Genomic DNA, 20,413 nt, shown 5'->3' with positions numbered 1-20,413 from the left:
TTAAAATGTCACCACATTAGGGGCACATAAATGCAGCAAAAGGAATTGCCAAGTGTGACGCATGGCTAGAAAGGGTTAAACATCCTGCAAAATAAATAACCCTCAAAAGACATGTGGGGAGATAATGTTTGTGTTTTTGTGTATTTACATATGTACGAGTAGTGTGGACAATGTAACCAACAGTCCTGTGCTGGATTCTGATAGCTCAGAGATCAAAAGAACATCCTAGAATTTAAATGAATTGTGAACACGGGATATCTCAGTATTCATCTCTCTTTGAAATGTCCTGTTAAGGGTGGAGGAACAAGCAAATGGCCTTATGTTAATTCTATAGCTAAGTACCGGTGATGGACCTCCTTCGAAGTCCTGCTAAACACCTTAGATCCTGGGGTCCTGATTCTGTCATCTCAGCTCTGTTTAGGCTTCATCGGGGGACGTTTGAGTTGCACGACTGAGGTCCTAGTTATGCTGGTACGCCCTGAATATGAGATTTGGACATTGCTATAACCCAGGGGTAAGCAACCTATGGCATGCGTGCCAAAGGCGGCACGCGAGCTGATTTTCAGTGGCACTCACACTGCCGGGTCCTGGCCACCAGTCCAGGGGGCTCTGCATTTTAATTTAAGTTTAAATGAAGCTTCTTAAACATTTTTAAAACCTTGTTTACTTTATATACAACAATAGTTTAGTTATATAATATAGACCTATAGAAAGAGACCTTCTAAAAACGTTAAAATGTGTTACTGGCACACGAAACCTTAAATTAGAGTGAATAAATGAAGATCCGCACACCACTTCTGAAAGGTTGCCGACCCCTGCTATAACCTATGAACTATTTCGGAAAGAACTCTCTGCAACTACAAAGCTCACCATCTATGCTATGAATCTGAACCTCAGTGGACTGAACTCATGTCTGTAAGTATATTGATCTTTTAACCATACTCACGCTGTTGTTTTTAAATACATTTTAGTTTAGTTAATAAGAATTAGCTGTAGCGTGTATTTGGGTAAGATCTGGAATATTCAATAACCTGGGAGATAATGTGTCCAATCCTTTGGGAGTGGTAGAACCTTTTCTTTTATATGATGAAATAAGATTTACAGAAATTTTCATCATATTTGACATGGAGGCCTGAGGCTGGATCACTTTAAGGGAACTGTGTTGTTTGGAGTTCTGAGAAACCAGTAAGGTAATAAAGAAGCTGTATTATGCTGGTTTGGTAAATCTAAGTATTGGAATATCCACCAGCTTTATGGGGACTGTCTGCCCCATTCTTTGCAGTTCACCCTAATTGAGTGACTATAGCTGGCCCCCACTGGGACTCCAGTCACACCAAGTAAGGGGTGTTCCTAGATATAAGGTGCAAAATATATATGTGGAACAAAGAAGTAACTATTTCTCAGTAGGAAGAGTGGGCAGGTTATCACAGGCTCAAGGCAAGAGCCAGCTCACTCTCCAGCTGAGGTTTACATGTCTATTTGTGCTGCTGCTGGACAAAAATATATATTAACCATGGCAACTTGTGCATCACAGGAGAGACTGCTTTTCCTGAGACAAATCAACTTATTGTTATTTTTAACAGAGTAAATATATGACAGCAAACTTTTTTCATCCATAAGCCACTTTTGTGAACAGCTAGTTATTGCAAAACTTTTATTTTTCTGTAATTTTTCCAATTTTTAAAAAAAAAGTATTGACTATCACAGTCTCAGATCGTTTCCTCCTCACCTCCAATTTAATTTTGTTGCTTTTTGGCTTCTTAGGGTACGTCCAGACTACCCGCCGTATCGGTGGGTAGCGATCAATTTATCAGGGATCGATATATCACGTCTCGTTAAGACGCGATATATCGATCCCCGAACGCACTCCCCGTCGACTCTGGAACTCCACTGGAGCGAGCGGCGGTAGCGGAGTCGACGGGGGAGCCGCGGCCGTCAATCCCGCACCGTGAGGACCCAAGGTAAATCAATCTAAGATACTTCGACTTCAGCTACGCTATTCACGTAGCTGAAGTTGCGTATCTTAGATCGATTCCCCCCCCAAGTGTAGACCAGCCCTTAGGATGAGTCAAGATAGATATCATCTTACTTCTGTGCTTTCTTACAGTAAGATAAGAGTCCTTAGTCTTTACTCAGGCAAAACTCTGTAGGAGTGTTTCTTGAGTAAGCACTGCAGGATTGGGCCTGAAGTTTGTCACTTGTTGAGGGATCCTTCATGTGACTGAGGTGTAATCAATAAATCGTGTGCAGGGTGGTGGTTTCCCACATCAGGTCCTGTTTCTCATATTTCAACGTCTAGAATGGGTTTGTGCATCTTTTTCTCGTGTACCTTTCCCCTTCTTCAGCACCAATGATAGACATGTTCTTCTGAGCATATAGTAATTGTACAAACATCAAATTCTGACTGTTTCCAACCCAAGAAGGAAGGAAGGATGAGGAGGGAGTCAGAACATTCCACTCACTAAACCCTACTGCCCATCATCTAGGACTTTGCCAAGAACTAATGCTTAGCTGGCATATGGTTAACAAACTGCCTCCCTGGTAAGAAATCTGCATGGCTCCCGTCATATTAACTGGATGCTGCAGGGGAGGAGCCATCACCAACAACAGAGGGATGAGTGGTCAGACAAATACTGTCTCATGCCAAGAAAGAACCAGAGACACTTGCTACAGAGGTTGCTCAGAGCAGAGTGTTTAATCACAAAATCAGGGTCACTATGTTTTCCTCCTAAAATGTATGGGTTCTCTTACATACCAAAACAAGCACACAGAATCATAGGACTGAAAGGGCCCTCGAGAGGTCATCTAGTCCAGTCCCCTGCACTCATGGCAGGACTAAGTATTATCTAGACCATCCCTGACTGGTGTTTGTCTAACGTGCTCTTAAAAATCTCCAGTGATGGCGATTCCACAACCTCCCTAGGCAATTTATTCCAGTGTTTAACTACCTTGAAAGTTAGATAGTTTTTTCTAATGTCCACCCTAAATCGCCCTTGCTACAATTGAAGCCCATTGCTTCTTGTCCTATCCTCAGAGGTTAAGGAGAACAATTTTTCTCCCTCCTCCTTGTAACACCCTTTTATGTACTTGAAAACTGTCCCCTCTCAATCTTCTCTTCTCCAGACTAAACAAACATAATTTTTCAATCTTCCCTCAAAGGTCATGTTTTCTAGACCTTTAATCATTTTTGCTGCTCTTCTCTGGCCTTTCTCCAATTTGTCCACGTCTTTCTTGAAATGTAGTGCCCAGAACTGGACACAGTACTCCAGTTGAGGCCTAATCAGTGCAGAGTAGACTAGAAGAATTACTTCTCGTGTCTTGCTTACCTGCTAATACATTCCAGAATGTTGCAAAAAAAGTAAACATCCGTGTTACACTGTTGACTCATATTTAGTTTCTAATCCACTACGATCTTAAGATCCCGTTCTGCAGTACTCCTTCCTAGGCAGTCATTTCCCAATTTATATGTGTGCAACTGATTGTTCCTTCCTAAGTGGACTGTTACTTATCACCTTATTGTCTTCTAGATGTTTCCAAATTGATTACTTAATTATTTGCTCCATTATCTTTCCGGGTAATGAAGTTAACATGACTGGTCTGTAATTCCCCAGGTTGTCCTTATTTACCCTTTTATAGATTGGCACTATATTTGCCCTTTTTGAGTACTCTGGAATCTCTCCCGTCTTCCATGACTTTTCAAAGATAATCACTAAGGGCTCAGATATCTCCTCAGTTAGCATCCCTGATGCCATTCAGAATTGCCCTTGGTGCATTCCTGAATCTTTTCTCAGATATGGAGACCATCATATACTAAGCATTTCCATGCCAGTATTAGTCAGATTAGCAGGAGTATCAGTCAAAGTGTGGAATGCAATATTGACTGATCCAGCAGTACTGGCTTCAGCGTAAAAGGTGTGACACAGAAGTGGTGGTAATACTATTCACAAGGCACAGAGATTAGTATCCATCAATTCCAGTGTCTATTGTTACACTAGGACACAGAGTTCTTATATGCAGTTGTTCAGTGGAATCAGGGTCACCATTCTTCTAGGCTGGATTAACACCCTAGCGTTCTGTCAGAGAATAATTTCAAAGCAGACAATCCTTTCTGGTTAGCAAAACCCCTCGTGCTGAGTAGGTAACAGCATTTTCTTACTCATCAGAAGATTACATCTTTATTTACAAAGCATAATTTGTGAACAAAGCTGTTCTTTAAATTATCTGAGGTTAAAAGTAGTTTCTTAGGACAGGGAATTGTCCAGTGGAAGTTGGCGTTGATTCAGGTTGTGCTGTACGCCAGCCCATTTTGTGAGCAATGCACTAACCATGCCTGTTTATGTTCTTTCTATGACCCCAATTCAGAAACACACTTAAGCATGAATGAGGCTTCACTTTAAGTATATGTTTTGGTGGGATTTAAGAACGTCTTATAGTTATGCAGATTCTTAAGTGCTTTGCTGAAGTGGGGCTATATGTTGTTTGAATTGCTTAAATAAACTATTAACTGCTAAATGCTGATGATAAGCCGCTAGTTGATTCCCGAATTTATTTTGTTAAACAACATTTTGGTTATACTTTGCAGCAATAAACAGCTTTACTGTAGAAAATTACTTAACGTTCAAAAGATTGCATTGTTCACACCAACCCCCACCCTCCAAACAAATCAGCTTCGCAGCTAAGCCAGTAAACTGTAAGCAAATAAACTTTTGATCTCAGTAATTTGTTTCTCATTCAATGTCAGGTAAACTATAAAATCTGATTCCTTTTTTATAGTCCTTACTAAATTATAACCCTTAATAACCTGTGGTATTAATGATACCTTTGTTTAATAAAATCTGATTTGCTCTTAAGTACGCAATTTTTTTACATTTCTCTCCATCTTGGACAAGGTAAACAGAGTGGGTGGTTTCACTTGTGTTTCTAGTCAGTTTCGCTTTCGGCAAAAGATGAGCCAAACAGGCAGTGATCAGATCTGGATTAGGGGTAGGTTTGAAGTTCAAGAGCAGTGAAATCCAACAAGCTGTTCTTGCACAATCTCATATCCAACTGTAGAAAGCTTGTGAGATCAACTATGCTCCTGAAAATTTCACCATTGTGGGATGTATCTAAACTGGATCAATCAGCCCATCTAGGCTAATGTCAGCATTTCTAATGTGCCTATCACTCTAGCACAGGGGTCGGCAATGTTTGGCATGCGGCTTGCCAGGGTAAGCACCCTGGCAGGCCGGGCCAGTTTATTTACCTGCTGATGCGGCAGGTTCGGCCGATCGCCGCCCCCATTGGCCCGAGATGGCGAACCGCGGCGAGTGGGGGCCACGATCGGCCGAACCTGCCGCGTCAGCAGGTAAATAAACTGGCCTGGCCCGCCAGGGTGCTTACCCTGGCGAGCCGCGTGCCGAACGTTGCCGACCCCTGCTCTAGCATCTGGGTACTAGGATCGAAATCATAGACCCAGTGCAGTCAATGGCAAAACCCCCATCGACTTCACTGAGGCCAAGATTTCACCCTAGATATATAAAACAGGTGTCTTTTGGTTTTGAATTCAACCCAGAGCAAAACTGAATGAGGTAGGTTTATGTTGGCAGGAGATGAATCAGAATCCCTTGGAATTTGATGGAAAAGGTAGTTGAATTTAAGGTTTCATTTTGGGCCTATTTCTAGATCCCTCTTGAATTTGAAAAGGAAAAAAATCCACCAGAGAAACATATCTATTTGTGTTAGGTTGTGCAAATGCTCATTTTGTACAATACCTACATTCTAGGCCAGTTTGACCTGACAATCTTAATTTAAAAACTTTAATATCCAAAGAGAATGAATTTGCAGACATATATCTAATATCTAGCAAAAGCTCCTGGTTGCTTTTGCTAGATATCAGTCAAATGATGACTTGGGTGCTCATATGAAAATCACCTGGGTCTTTTGGAGGAGCACATGGCATTGCTGACAAAAGATATCGGATGTTTTTTCTTACTATGACTCTTAATTTAGCAATTCATTCACATTATCAAAGGAAGAGACCTGCCCAACAATAGCAAATACAATGAACAGAATGAACCCTGCAATTTTATGACATAGCCCCTAACAATGGAGTCTGACTATTATAATCAACTTGCTGAGTATCAAAAAGGGACAGTAGCCCTTCAAATGCCTGAGCTGGAAGGAAAAGCTATTGTGCAATCCCGATGAACCTTTTATCTGCACTTCACTGGAACACGTTATGCAGAATTGTATGCTGTCTCACTCAAAGGCTCCTCTTCTAAGCTACAACTGTTTGTGCAGCCTCTGAATTTCCAATGACAAGTTTGTGGGTCTTTTTAAATGCAAGATGATTATTTTACAAGCAGTTGTGTTTAAACTAGTGGTGATCTTTATACTTATAGCATGACAGAATGTTATGGGATGCTCTCTTTTTTTGAGAGAGGAAGGATTGAGAGTGAGATGGTCTGAGATTAAGTCACTGGACTCTGGAGCTCTGAGCTGAATTCCCAGCTCTGCCAAAGATATCTTGTGTGATCTTGGGCAAGTCACTTAATGTCCCCAAGTTTCTGTCCCCCATTTGAAAAATGGGGATAATACATCCTTTGCCTGTCTCGTCTAATAGTTTGTAAGCTCTTTAGGACAGGGAGTATCTCTGGCTCTGTGCACGTACAGTGCCTAGCACAATGGGCCTTGGCCGGCACCTCTAGGTGATACTGTAATACAATTAATGATGATGATGATGGATCCTTTTTAATAAGGAAGGTTATGTCCTATTGTCCTTAGTCACAACTGCTTCACAAACACAGCCAACTAGTACTAGGGAGCAGATGTACTCACTGCAATGTAGGGCCAAGTCCTGAACAAGGCTGAGCACCTGCAGGAGCCACAGAAGTCAATGGAAGATGCAAATGCTCAGCTCCTCTTGTGATCTGACCCAGGGAGAAAATGAACTGTGCTGTAAGTCAGACTGATTTTGGGCTTATACATTAGAAGATGGGAGCCTCAAGTTTTGCCAGTAACCACCCACTGCCATCACAGGAAGCCAGTCTCATGGGATGCGCCCATCTGCCAGAGGATCCTTGCTCAGTCCTCCAGAGGCAGGGGAAAAGAGCTCAGGTTCCGTTCCTTCCTGTGTGGTTTATAATGGGTTCTGTGTTCTGGGTGTGAATGAGTGTATGGCCAGTGCTGTTTTGAACTGTTCTGCTTTCAGATGAATAATACTGGTAAAACCCTGCAGGGGCCAATTTGGCCATTTTGGTTTAAACCATCAGTAAATCCTAGACTCTGCCATCACCTGGGAGCCCTGCAAGGGAACAGAGGAGCCTCTGACAATCTCCCCATCCCATCCCACAGGAATGAATCAACTCCCCCACCAGGGGAAGAGGAGTGCCTTTCCCAGTCTCCTTGCATTTGCAGGAAGGATCCGTAGGCAGCAGCAGAAGGGCCCCAGAGTGTGCTGTGGCTCACTTCCCTTCATTGTTGGCACTGGTGGCCAGAGAGAGGGAAACAGGAGAGCATTAGCCCCGTTGGGATATACGTTCAGTGCTTGTAAAAAGGTATAAGCTCCCCCCCGCCAATCTTTTGATTCCTAATCAAAACAATGGGAAATGTATCTTAAAAAAACAAAAAGAAAGGGAGAGAGGCTCAGGGCCTGATTTTCCTCTCACTTGAATCAGTTTTACTCCAGGGAAAGTGCACTACTCACTGGAGTCACTCCTGATTACACCAGGCTCGCTGCATTGACTTCAGTGGAGTCACTACTGATCTGCACTGCCTTAAATGGGAAGAGAAACAGACCCCATCTTTAATATCAAATGTAAATAATTCTCTCTCTTCTCGAGGTTGACTCAACAGTGAGCAGAGCTTACCCCAGCCAGAGTCTGGGCAGACTATGTGCATCTTACAGGTCTCAAACACAAACCCTTGTGGTCCCTCCATAGTAACTCTACAAGGAAGCCAAAATGGAGCATTTTGCTGGTCAAAACACGAGGCGCTCGTTCTCAGCCTCTCTCAGCTGGAAGTTGCTTTTTGCATCTCTTCTTTGCAGCAGGAAATACTTTCATCTCTCACCCCTGTATTAACAAACTTTGACCCTAAACTATTAGATCTTTGTTCCCATAACCTCCCAGACTACTTCCATTTGAACCATTCTGCTTCCATTTGAAATAATCAGCTGTAGTAAATGGCAATAAATATCAGTGTGATCGTACATGTAGTGTTGCTTTCTGATTGTGAATTTGAGGTTCTCATTATAACAAATAATGAATAATACTTAATACTTCTGTAGCACCTTTCATCTGAGGTATCTGAAAGCACCAAACATTAATTGACTCTCATACCAACAGTGCAAGGCAAGTATTATTATACCTGTTTTACATATGGGGAAAATGAGGCACAACGGTTATTTGGCCAGTGGTCATACAGTGAGTCACTGTCACAGCCTGCATTGAAACACAGGCATGCCAACTCCCAGTCCTGTGTTCTAACCACTAGGAAATCTGCCTCACTGTGTGGGATGTGCAGCAGTCCTGTGTCTACAAGCCTCCATTGTACCTGAGTAGGACTGGCCCACAGTAGGAGGGATGTATTTTGGTGCACATGTCCTCCAGCTGCAGCCGCTCCCCTGGGCTGATGTCATAGCTGTGCTTAGGCTTTGGGTAGCTAACCAGCCAGCCGTAGTCCACGCCCGTCTTTATCTTGCGATATTCATTCTCTCTCTCTCGTTGCTGTTTCTCTGCCTGCTTGATCTGCCAGCCTAGTTCCATCATTAGTGTCTCCACCACCATCTCTGTGGGGCTCCTTTGGGAAATCCGGCTCGGTGGCTCATTCCACCTGAACCAGGAAGCCAGCGACATGCTTGCCCAGTTCTTTTACCTGTAAAGAAAAAACACATTATTGTTAATGCTTTCACTGCGTACGCTGCATCTCTCCAATTTGCGGTGCTGGATTTTCCAGAGCTCAGCACCCAGCACCTCCCCACCTAGACCAGTAAGTGCTGCTGGGTGCTGAGCACTTTTGAAAATCTCATCAATAGGGGCCCAATTGTGCTTGGCCTTTGTGCAGGTTTGCAGGGGGAGAAGGAAGGTGCAAGGAGACACTGCCTCCCCCCCACACACACACTATGCCCAGGCATTAAAGGGCCAGCGGGTCACAATCACAGCATCTGAGCTTAGAAGAGCACAGTGCCTGCTGCTCTATTCATTTAACCATGGGGAAGAATAATGCACTAAAGGGAACAGAGGCAGGGCCAAAGCCTGAGCAGCTTCCACTGCCAAACCCCTGCATATTTGAGAGCTGAGAGAGGGACTGTAGGACAATCCTCCCCAAACTCTCTGTGGGACAGAGTGGCTCCACGCCATCCGCAACCCACAGCTGGGCCCTGAATGTTCCTGCAGTTATCTTCCAGTAGCAATGGAGCTCTCAGGGGTTGATCAGGTATTGGGGGCAGCTTCACTGGTGCTGATGGAAAGTAGTGTGAATTACAATGATATCTCACATGTGGCCAACCGAGGATCTGAGGATAGGAAAGCGCGTATGATCATCTCCATTTTACAGATGGGGAAACTGAGGCACACAAAAGCAAAAAGACTTGTCCAAGGTCATAGAGCAAAGCTGGGACTCTCCTGTATGTACACGTACACACACACTCTCTCTCATGTTTTTAACACCATAACCATCACTATGGTTCCTTCCTACCATTCACACCTTCCTGTTCCAGCAAAAGTCTCCACGCCAGGAGGAATTCACACCAAAGGAGGACAAGCTGTGTTACCGCCACCACCCTCCCTTGGAGCTTCCACTGGCAGAGGTAGCTCCAGTTTGCAGCGAGGGGTCCCGAGTCCTGCCAGCAGACTGAGGCAGTGTGCTGAATCAGCACATCCTGCGCTCACTCTGGCTACACTCCCTTCTCAGACACATCCTGCTAATGAACACAGCATATTATTGTATCTGATGACATATCTTAGTGCCCTGGTCATAAGGAATTCCTCCTAGTTAATGGCAGTGAAGTGTGGGCCAGTGGTTAGCAGACAGCTGGCCCCCCGGGCGGCCCTGTTGGACACTGAGTCGCTGCCTGGCCTTGGGCAAGTCACTTATACAAACCAAGGCACACAAAGGTTATCTGTAAAATGGTGACAATGATACTGACCTGCCCCACAGGAGCTTTGTGAGACCTGATAAAATTGGGGGCAGGGGTCACACACTCCACAGCTTCTGTCAGCTGAGTTCATTGCATGCACTAGAGGCTCCTTGCATCTCTCCATTCCCTCCACAAGCTCTCCATGTGCTACCCGTCCACCCCCACTCTATTCAGCTATTCCTTGCACCCCACCACCACCAGGGGTTCTTTGTGCCCCCTGACTGATCCCTTCCCCCATACCAGGGTGTCCCATTCTTCCCCCCCCGAACCCCATGCCAGGGGCTCTGCATGTGTCTTCTTTCCTAGAGGGTTGCACACTTCATTGCGTATGTTGCTTAGGTAGGCAGAGCTGTATTCCTCCCATTCCACTCCCCCTCCCCTGCCAATGCTCACTCCCCTCCAGGTCCCTGCTTCCCCCCCATTCCCAAGCCTTAGAGGAAGCATTTTTAGTGGTGGAAGCAGGGTCCGAGAAGTAGGCAGGCCACTCATTCAGTATTAAACTGAACAGTCATTTGCTTTTCCAGGGTTTGCCCCCCATCGCGTACTCAGACAAAACTGCATGTGGTTTTGTCCAGTATTGGATGGGGGATGCCCTTTTGAAGAGAATATTGCTCTGCACAGGTCACGCTGGCGGGGGCAGAGCAACATGCTTTTAAAAAAATGACACCTCCTGCGTGGCGTGACCTTATCACACTGCACATTTGATGTCACACCAGCAGGGGCAGGCCCACACCATTCCCAAAAGTACTGGAATGCCCTGTGTTCCAGGAATGTGTGAATGGCCACCCTACCCAGAGGGGACTGGGGTGGGAGGGAGGAGGGACCATTACAGCTCAACTACATAAGCAACAAAGTGTATCCCCCCTTCATGGGGCTGGCCTGTTTCCTGCCTGTGCAGGGGCAGAAGTGTGTGGGGTGCCATGTAATGTCCTGAGAGCAGTGCAGCGAGGAGAAGCCACTCACATGCGGGAACAGGGTTGGACTGTGTCTGTCTCTTTGACACTCCTACAAACGGTTTTTCAAGTTTTCTGATTGTCACCAAAATCAAGCGGATTCTGCCCATTGATGCCTAGCACATTCCGTGAAGTTCTGGAATTCACTGGATGCGGCCTTCAAAAGTTATTGTGCTGCATACAGACAAACATAGAAATGCCATCAAGTTGTGTTTAGGGCCTCGCTTTGCTTGGCCAATAACATCTGTGAAATCCTTTGACATCCTCAATTGAAAAGAACTGGAGGGACAATTTTGTGTCAGTAACGATGGGCTGAAGAAGGAGTGTGCAGGTGCAGATTAGATCTAGGCTCAGCTCTAGGGCCTGGATTTGAGGCTGAATCCTGCCTTTGGGCTCAATGGTACTAAAGTCCTATGAGCTGCCATCGTAAGATTTCAGCACCAAGTAGTAGAAGCCTCACAAGATCAGTTGATCCCACAAAAGTTCCATCTTCCTGATTGCTGTTTAAGGAACTCAGGTAGCCTGTGCAGGGTTTGTAATTGAATTAGTATCGTTTACCCCTATTGGTTTTCCAGAGGCTGCCCATGCCAGCTATAGAAGAATTCAGTGAGTGCCAGTCACAGTCTCCTCAACACAACAGCTGCCTGGTTCCTTACCTGCTACATTCTGTGTTGTTTTCTTGGAATAAAGCCTGAAACTGTTTCAGCTGAACCTGTCAGTTGTGAGTGTTAGCTTGTTCCAGGACATGGTGGAACTCTCAAGACTAGCCACTCTCATATTTCAGCCACATCTGAAAATAGGTTCAGGATCTGACCCAGAACCAAAACAAGAGAGGCAGGTCTGGAACAGGGAATTCAAATGTGAACACCCTCTCCTCCTATCTAATACACAAAGGGGTTTGGATCTGGGGGTCAGCTCATCTCTAATTATATTATTGCTGGTAGCAGTAGCAGTTGTATTAACCATAGTGTCATGCAGAGCTTTTGATTTAAATGGAGGACTTACATGCACCGAGGGAAGGCCCTGGGACCCCCACTGACTTCTAAAAACAGATGACCTGACTGTTCTGGTGTGCTGGAACTGTACAAACAGGCAATATCACAACTATTAATGGAACAACGAGGGCTGTCCTGGGGGGAAGTGAAAGCATGCATATGCTTGGACTATTATTTTCAAATTAAATGCACCTGTGTTGCTGGATGTGTTTATATTGTATTTGGGCAGAACATTCAACACCAACCAGCTCCTCCTAGTGTAGTCATTTTAACAGCACTCTATTGTGTCAACAATAATCGTCATTACAATGGTCAGTATAGAGTCCGAAGCAGGTGCTCAGAGCATGAAGAAGAGCATGCACAAAACAACGTCTACTCTTTCTTCTCCTAACACTCCTAACACTTACATGCCTTGCTGCTTCCGTCTGTTAGCCCTCAGGGATGGGCACAAAGGATATTTGCAGTGGAGGTTACAGAGAGGCTAATGTCAACCAGTTCTAGATCAGTCAGGAGATGACATGCCATGACTCAAAGGGGCATATGAACCAGGTGATGGGCTAAGGGCCTTGATTCTGCAAAACGCTTGGGACTAACCGAATAATCAGAGGTGTGGAGAGATGTCTCATGAGGAAATATTTAAGTCAACACAATAAGCGGGCTCAGTAGGCTGGCCAAAAATTTTCCATCTAATTTTTTTTCCAATGGAAGATTGTTTGCAACAAAATTAAGATTTTCACAGGAAGTATCTGCTTTATCACCATTTTTTATTTTTTTTTTAAACAGAAAACTGAAAATTCAAAACCCAAATTTTTTTTAGTTTTTAGCTGAACATTTTGGGGTTTTGAGGTTTTGTTTTTTTGACGAAAAAAGTCAAAATTTTCCATGGGGGATTTCCCCCGCCTCCAACCAGCTTTAGTGCTCAGCATCTTGCATGACTAGATTCCAACAGGGTGTTCCTACACCTGTGGATCCAGGCCTAACACTCTGAAAGGGTTCGCCCCAAAACGAAGAGTATTGCATCATGATGCAAATGTTGTGATGGCACCAGTTAAATATCACAGTGTCATTTATCAGCTTCATCCATTGCTGCGTGAGCAACAAGCTGGGTTGCCAACTTTCTAGTCGCACTAAACCAAACACCCTAGCCCCACCCCTTCCCCGAGGCCCTGCCCCTGCCCCTTCCCCAAGGCCCCGCTCCCCCACTCACTACATTCCCCCTCCCTCGGTGGCTCGCTCTCTTCCACCCTCACTCACTTTCACTGGGCTGGGGGTTGGGGTGCGGGGTGTGTGTGAGGGCTCTAACTGGGGGGTGTGGGGTCTGGGGTGGGGCTGGGGATGAGGGGTTTTGGGTGCAGGAGGGGGCTCCAGACTGGGGGGTGGGGCCAAGAGATTTGGAATGCAGGAGGGGGCTGTGGGTTGAGGCTGGGGGTTGGGGTGCAGGAGGGGGTGAGGGCTCTGGGGTGGGGCCACAGATGAGGGGTTTGGGAGGGAGCTCTGGGTTGGGGCAGGGGGTTGGGGTGCAAGGGAGGTGAGGGCTCTGCGCTGGGGGTGAGGGCTCTGGGGTGGAGCCGGGGATGAGGGGCTTGGGGTGCAAGAGGGTGCTCCGGGTTTTGGGGGGGATCAGGGCTGGGGTGGGGCTTGGGGTTGGGGCATGGGCTTACCTTGGGCGGCTCCTGGTCAGCGGTGCAGCGGGGGGGGGCTAAGGCAGGATGCTTGCCTGTCCTGGCACCACGCTGTGTGCTCCCTGGAAGCAGCCAGCAGGTCTGGCTCCTAGGCGGGGGGGCCAGGAGGATCCATGCACCGCTCTCGCCTGCAGGCACCGCCCCCCCAGTTCCCATTGGCTGGTTCCTGGCCAATGGGAGTGCGGAGCCAGTGCTCGGGGTGGGGGCAGAGTGCGGAGCCCCGTGGCCCCCCACCTAGGAGCCAGACCTGCTGGCCGCTTACAGGGCACAGCATGGTGCCAGCCAGGACAGGTAGGGACTAGACTGCCTTAGCACCACATCACCGCCGACCAGACTTTTAATGGCCTGGTCGGTGGTGCTGACCGGAGCCACCAGGGTCTCTTTTCCACCGGGTGTTCCGGTTGAAAACGGTTACCTGGTCACCCTAGCAACAAGGAAGACAGAAGCTATGAAGTAGCCTGGAGTTGTCCCAACATTAGGCCCTTTATACCATATGGCTGAACCATGCTAACAGCCACGTTTACAAAAGAAGGCAGGGATTTGGGATGGCTCAGGTTTTGAGTGTCCAACTGGAGGCCTTGACTTCAGATCCTCAGCATTTCTGAAAATCAGTCCCTAGGAGTCTCAAGTTGGGCATTCCAAAATGAAGCCTGGCAGAATTAATGGACTCTTCTGAACAGTTGGGTCTATTTTTTTAAAAACAGAGTAAGCAGCAGCAGCCATGCACAAGCAGAATGAAATCCTCATAATAGAGCTAGTCAAAAATGTTCTGTCAAAAAACTTTCTTTGCTGGAAAATGGCTTTTTTGGCAAATCAAAAATTTTAATGAAAAGTGTCCATTTGTGTGACAAAAAATTGGATTTTCATAAAAAGGTAAAAAATGTTCAGTTTTAAGTAACTGAAAACTGGATTTAAATTTTTTTTTAAAACTGAAGCTTGTCTTGGTTTGGGTTTTTCTAATGAAACACACCAAAAAGATGAAGAAAATTTTCAATGAAAATGAAAAAAATTTCATTGAAATTTTTCACAGGGGAAAAAAGTAATTTCCTGATGAGTTCTCCCTCAATCATCTCTTGATGATGGCTGCTAGTAAACTGCACATCTAAGTCCTGACACGGAACATTAATAGGAGGTGAGAGTAGCAGCACAGTAAGTGGTATGAAGAACCAGTAGTGAAGCAGTTAATACAACGTATAGAGGTGGTATATAATGTATTTGGTTTGGCTCTTGTTTTAAAATGATTACATATTGTAATTCACCTTCCACTTCACTTGTACGCTTCAGAACACTATCTCAAGCACTCTGCGAGCTAAGCACCAACATGTCCACTCCTCCTCTAGGCAGGATGACCTACAAGATAATTTCTACCTTGATTTTCTAGGCCAAATTGTGTACATTTGATTTTAAACATTAACTTTAATAAAGTTTTTAAGCTGATGAAGCCCCTAGAGAGAGATGTACCAACTTACACAGGTCTGAATTTGGCCTTATACCTCTACGCTTCTGCTGATGCCTTCATACCGTCACAAAACCATTTAAATAAGCAACTCAAATAGTTAAATGACTTAAAGCACAAATCTCATTGACTTTCAATGGAACATATGATCCTAAATCACTTAGGTGCTTTTGAAAGTCCCACCCGTAAGCTTAGATCTAAAACCTGAAAATGGCAGTAGCCTCAGAAGCCAGGAGAGAAGGAGAATTTCATATCTAAGTTGCAAAGTGACTAAAGCTCTAGTCCCCAATATAGTGATAATTACCAAAAGTTCATAATCACTTAGATCTCAAGGTACAACTTGGAATATCCTAAGTGCTTCTGGACTCCCAGAAGTAGTAGTGGTCAAAGGGCTTTTCTTCTCCATATGGCAAGGAAATTGTTTCAAAAGTGGACCTTGCCTCAGTGAGCCACACCTTTGTCACTTCAAGACTGGATTACTGCAAGGTGCTCTATTCAGGACTACATTTGAAGACCACATGGAAATTCAGCTATAGTGGAACGAAGTTGTCTGCTTGCTTACTGGTGTGCCAGGTATGGAGCGCATTGCACTGTTACTCCATAGACATCACTGGCATCCAATTTAGTATTCAGGTGCAATGCATGGTGTTGATTTTAATCTAAAAAGCCCTGCATGGTTTGGATCCTGGTTATCTTTGAGGCCACTTCTCTCTTCATGCCTCAACCTGGAGGTTGAGACCAGGTGGGAAGCTCGAGCTGACAAATCTAGATTAGTATATTTAGCATCAGAGTATTCTCTGTGAGGAGCCCCTCAATTCTGGAACTTGTTTCCTGTGCTGGTCCAGAAGCTCACGAGTCAACTGACTTTCGGGGCATGATGTAGATCTATCTATTTATTTACCAAGGCTTTTGCCTGATGAGATAAGCTGGGAGGGTTGGAGTTCTGTGTTGGCAGTGGGAGATTTCCAGTTTGATGCTACGTCATTTTAAGATGTAATTGTGTGTGATTTCATATTTTTTCCATGACCCTAAAAGTGCAAGTAATAAAATGAAAAATAAAATAAATACAAATACAGTAGGGAACAAGATTTCTAAGATAACATTTGTGGAGTTCCTAGAACTGCAATTTGTAATGTATGCAAAATCGGATCTTAATACAGAAGGACTGGGAAAGTGTGTTGAAAATAGCTAGCTTGGGAGGAACCTTTTTTTGGTAAGATTGCCCCATTCTGCAAGGGTTTTGCTCAAAGATCAGTCAACAAATCAATAAAGTCACATTTCCAAAAGTGGAGACTAGAAATAATCAAAGTGTGCTATGCATCAGCACATTGGTATCAGAGTGGGGCACAAACCTGGAAATGGTTCTTACAATTACCTCCCAGTTTCCTACAGCATTTACAAATGTAGGTGATATGATTGCTCATCAATGTGCATGCCACTAAAAGAATCCACACCATTAAAGAAAGATGCCCCAAGAAGTCTATATTCTGTTCTTGGGGTCCCAAGTTTGAAAATATTGCACAGGCTAATTTTTAGACTCTTCCAGATTCAGAAAATGTGCCACACTCGATCAAACCACTGGTCCAGTATCCTGCATCTAACAGCAACCGATACCCGATCCTTCAGAAGAAGGTAAAAAACAAAGCAAAGATTACAAGTTCTGTGGGACAAGGACCATATGTGTGTGTAAGGCAACAAATACACTTCTGGTGCTCTATAAATAATGATGCCCTAACTAGTTGTGCACATGAGGGAACCCTGTGGTGATTAGTTTATGCCCCGAAGCTTTGATTACCCTTATGTTAGCAGGCAGAGCAACAACTATTGGAAATGATCCTGCTCCTACTGAACTCCCATACAGTACAATGGGAGCAGGAGCCAGTCCCCTTCCTATTAATGATAATGGTAATATCACCAGGATGACTCCAGTTCTTTCAAGCCAGCCTCTCTCACTTTCACATTACCACAGATGGCAATGTCTGCCTGTTGCAGATCTAGCCCACCTGTATAGGTGACTAAGCTCACATGGGAATGGTGGGCTGATGGTTCTGAGTCCATAACTCCATTACCCTAAAATGCATCTATGCTCTGTTACATACTTAGATGGTATTTTTGTATTTGTGAGTTTACCATGTGTTCACCACTATGTTATTAAAGGTTAAGATACCTTGACATGATCCAGTAAGAGGCACTGAGGCAAGCTCACTGCTAGCAAAAGTGGATGGTAGAATGAACTAAGATATTGTAAAGATTTAAAATGTCTCTGCACTCTCACTCACATGACTGGGTAATTTATATTAAAGAGAAACTATTCTGCAGTTATTTAGAAAAGATGCAAATACCTACAACACTTAGCAGCACCTTCCTTCATCTGATACAGGTTGAGCTGGGTCACTCATATAATGTGTGGGTATTTTACCAATGTTTTTAGCAGCCAACAGGCTAATTAGTGCTATATTCCTGTCAATTAGCCTGTTCTTATTACTGTCTGAGTCTGACCTCACACTGGTATATACGCACCAGTGTACGCACAGCCTAGTGAGAGGAGAGCTAGGCCCTGTAAGGGTAACTTGTGAAGCTGAACAGATTATAACCGCCCATCATCTTCCAGCTATTGCCATTGCTGGCTGTTTTATTAGAGGCAGCAGGGCCCCTAATGGATAGAGCAGGAAACTGGGAGTCAGGAAACCTGGGTTTTAATTCCCACTGACTCACTATGGGTACGATCTTGCTGAGCTCTTCTTATGGCCTTCAGCTTTTTGATCTGTTTCAGTGGCTCTTTATCAAAGAGACTAGTGCTGTGAGGGAGTACAGCTTTGAAAAGTGTTGCTGTAGCAGGGCATCAGAGTGGTGCTGCAAGATGATCATCGCTTCTGAAAAGAGTTCAGGCACACTGGCATCAATGGGAGTTTTGCCTGAGCAAGGACTGCAGGTTGATTTGTCCAGTCCCCACAAAGTACCTAAATGACTTGGGAATACAAGTCCCACAGGCTTTCAACAGGGCTTGTAGTCCTCAGTGTCCTAGGTGCTTTTGAAAAATCACACACCCCAACAAGAAGGGTGTAGGGCAGGCAGAGCAGATTGCCTGCAATTCACACTGCCTGTTTTCTAACAGAGGGAAAATCCAGTCCAAGCATCTCATGCAAAGCTACAGTCAGTGCTAGTTGTCCCTAGGTGGTTCTTGTTTGCATGAAGCTGTTTTTCCATCCTCTTCCTTTCTAATGCTGGAAACTGGCCACATACACTCAGTGGAACTGACAAGCCACCCCCACTCATCCTGCCATTGGTCTTTTCAGCCCAGGGAAGGGGCTAATTGCAACTGCTGTTTTCAATTTAAAGTCCACACTGGGGCTAATCATTAAGTAACATGAAATGTCTTTTCTATTAGGAAGGACACAAAGGACTGGGGCTTACAGTCAAGTTGCAGGATGCTGATGACCAAGAGGGCTCAGCCTGGCTCCCTTCTGAGGAACAGGGCTAACACAGCCATCTGTGTTAAATAACAACAGTGCTGCATCTGGCTACAAATCCTTCTGTTGGACAATAAGTCAGTTTTGCTGCTACTCAGAGTAGTCCATTCATGTTTCAGAGAGCTGGCTTTGACCATGCTCAGTTTATAAACTGGTCAAATAGGAATAAATTAAAAATATTAAACTGTTCATAAAAATCTCCACTCCAGAAGTAGTGTAGAGTTTGAGGAATTTTGCCTACTCAACTCTATATTTCCTTTTGGAAATAACACCTTCTCCTCAAAGTTGACCATGTTTGACATCAGATAGTATATTTTACATGGTTGCTTTTTCAATGTACATCTATAACTATACCTGTATCTGGATGTACATGTACCTGGATTATACAATACTTCTATACTTGTACCTGTAGCTGGATGTTAATATTGGCCGGAGGGGTGTTTCCTTGATTGTCAGTGATCATGTTCATAGGAAATGCCATTGAGTAACCTTAGCTGTAAACAGCTAAACTAACAGCCCTTTCTGTGTAGGCATTTCCTTCCAGAGATGGGCCACTCCATCCCCTGTATCTTCACCAGCTCCCTGTGGCTGCCTCCATTCCTCTTCCAACTCTTCCTCCCTTGACTCCCTCCATGTTCCCCCTTGTGCTCTTTGTCTCTGGCTCCCTTAAACATTAATAAATATAAAGATTTAGAAGTGGAAGGGCCAGGGAGGGAGGAAATCAATGGGGGAGCTAGTGCAGACAATGAACTGAGGAGCCAGGAAAGTACCAAGCCCATATGTGTTGTGGCTAGGGTGACCAGGTGTCCAGTTTTCAACTGGAACACCTGGTCAGAAAGGGATCCTGGCAGGCTGTTGACTGTTCAGTTGGCAATGGCGTGCAGCAGGGCTGACAGGCTCCCTGCTAGCCGCCACACCGCACGACTCCCGGGAAGCAGCCGGCATGTGCTCCCTCTGGCTCCTAGACCAGGGATCTCAAACTCAAATCACCACAAGGGCCACATGAGGACTAGTGCATTGGCCTGAGGGCCGCATCACTGAAACTCTTCCATACAATGATACAAAAGTATTGTCAAAAATGAAAAAAATCAAGAGTAATATAGTATGCTATTAAAAGTCCATGTATTAACTTCTTTAAAATTGTAATGCGAAAAGTCAGTGCTAATTTTGACAGTCATTTCATTTTTGGCCACTTAGCTGGCAGCGTTTTGCATCAACCAGAGCATCAATATTAGGTTTGATATCCTGAGACGAAACCCATCTCAGTGTTGCTTGCAAATTGTACCAAATTCCATACAAAAAACTACACTAAGAGAATGTTAAGACTGCACATTATTAGGGTTATTATTATTATTAGTGCCAAAATTAGGGTTGCACACACAACTTTTTCTCTACTTTTTCTCTCTTTGAGACTGTGTACTGTTTCTCATATAATATATACCTTTTTTCTATACCCTTAAATTGTATAGCATCTTACAGTGATTTTTCTACTGACTTTTATTGCATTGTCACAATAGCCCAATATATGCTTACTAGCAAGGACTTGCCACTTAGCCACTCAAGTTTATGGTAAGTATGAGTGAGGGTGGCAAATGTGTGTTATGATGGGAAGCTGTGTTGATTTGTGCCTGGGTTGTGTTGTACTGGGAGATTTTGGTTGATTTGTGTTGGTGGCAAATAAGGGGTGTGTGCCGGGGTGAGGGGCTATCTGTATGTGGACTTGCTGGTTGTGTTGATATG

The 20,413-nt window shown here is 44.7% G+C and overlaps 1 protein-coding gene across 1 annotated transcript in view; it reads right to left on the bottom strand.

The window, feature by feature from the left end:
* The window catches only part of RD3 (retinal degeneration 3, GUCY2D regulator), a 30,575-nt gene that overhangs the window by 2,436 nt on the left and 7,726 nt on the right, over nucleotides 1–20,413 (bottom strand). The window contains exon 2 of the mRNA XM_024194827.2: nucleotides 8,533–8,853. Coding sequence (XP_024050595.1) covers nucleotides 8,533–8,834 — 302 coding nt within the window. The 5' untranslated portion in view covers nucleotides 8,835–8,853. The remainder of the gene's footprint in view (nucleotides 1–8,532; nucleotides 8,854–20,413) is intronic.

The sequence above is a fragment of the Terrapene carolina genome, unplaced genomic scaffold (assembly GCF_002925995.2).
Source record: "Terrapene carolina triunguis isolate 2854851 unplaced genomic scaffold, T_m_triunguis-2.0 Scaffold120, whole genome shotgun sequence".
NCBI classification, from domain to species: Eukaryota; Metazoa; Chordata; order Testudines; family Emydidae; genus Terrapene; species Terrapene triunguis.
This window is presented reverse-complemented; position numbering and strand designations above follow the sequence as displayed.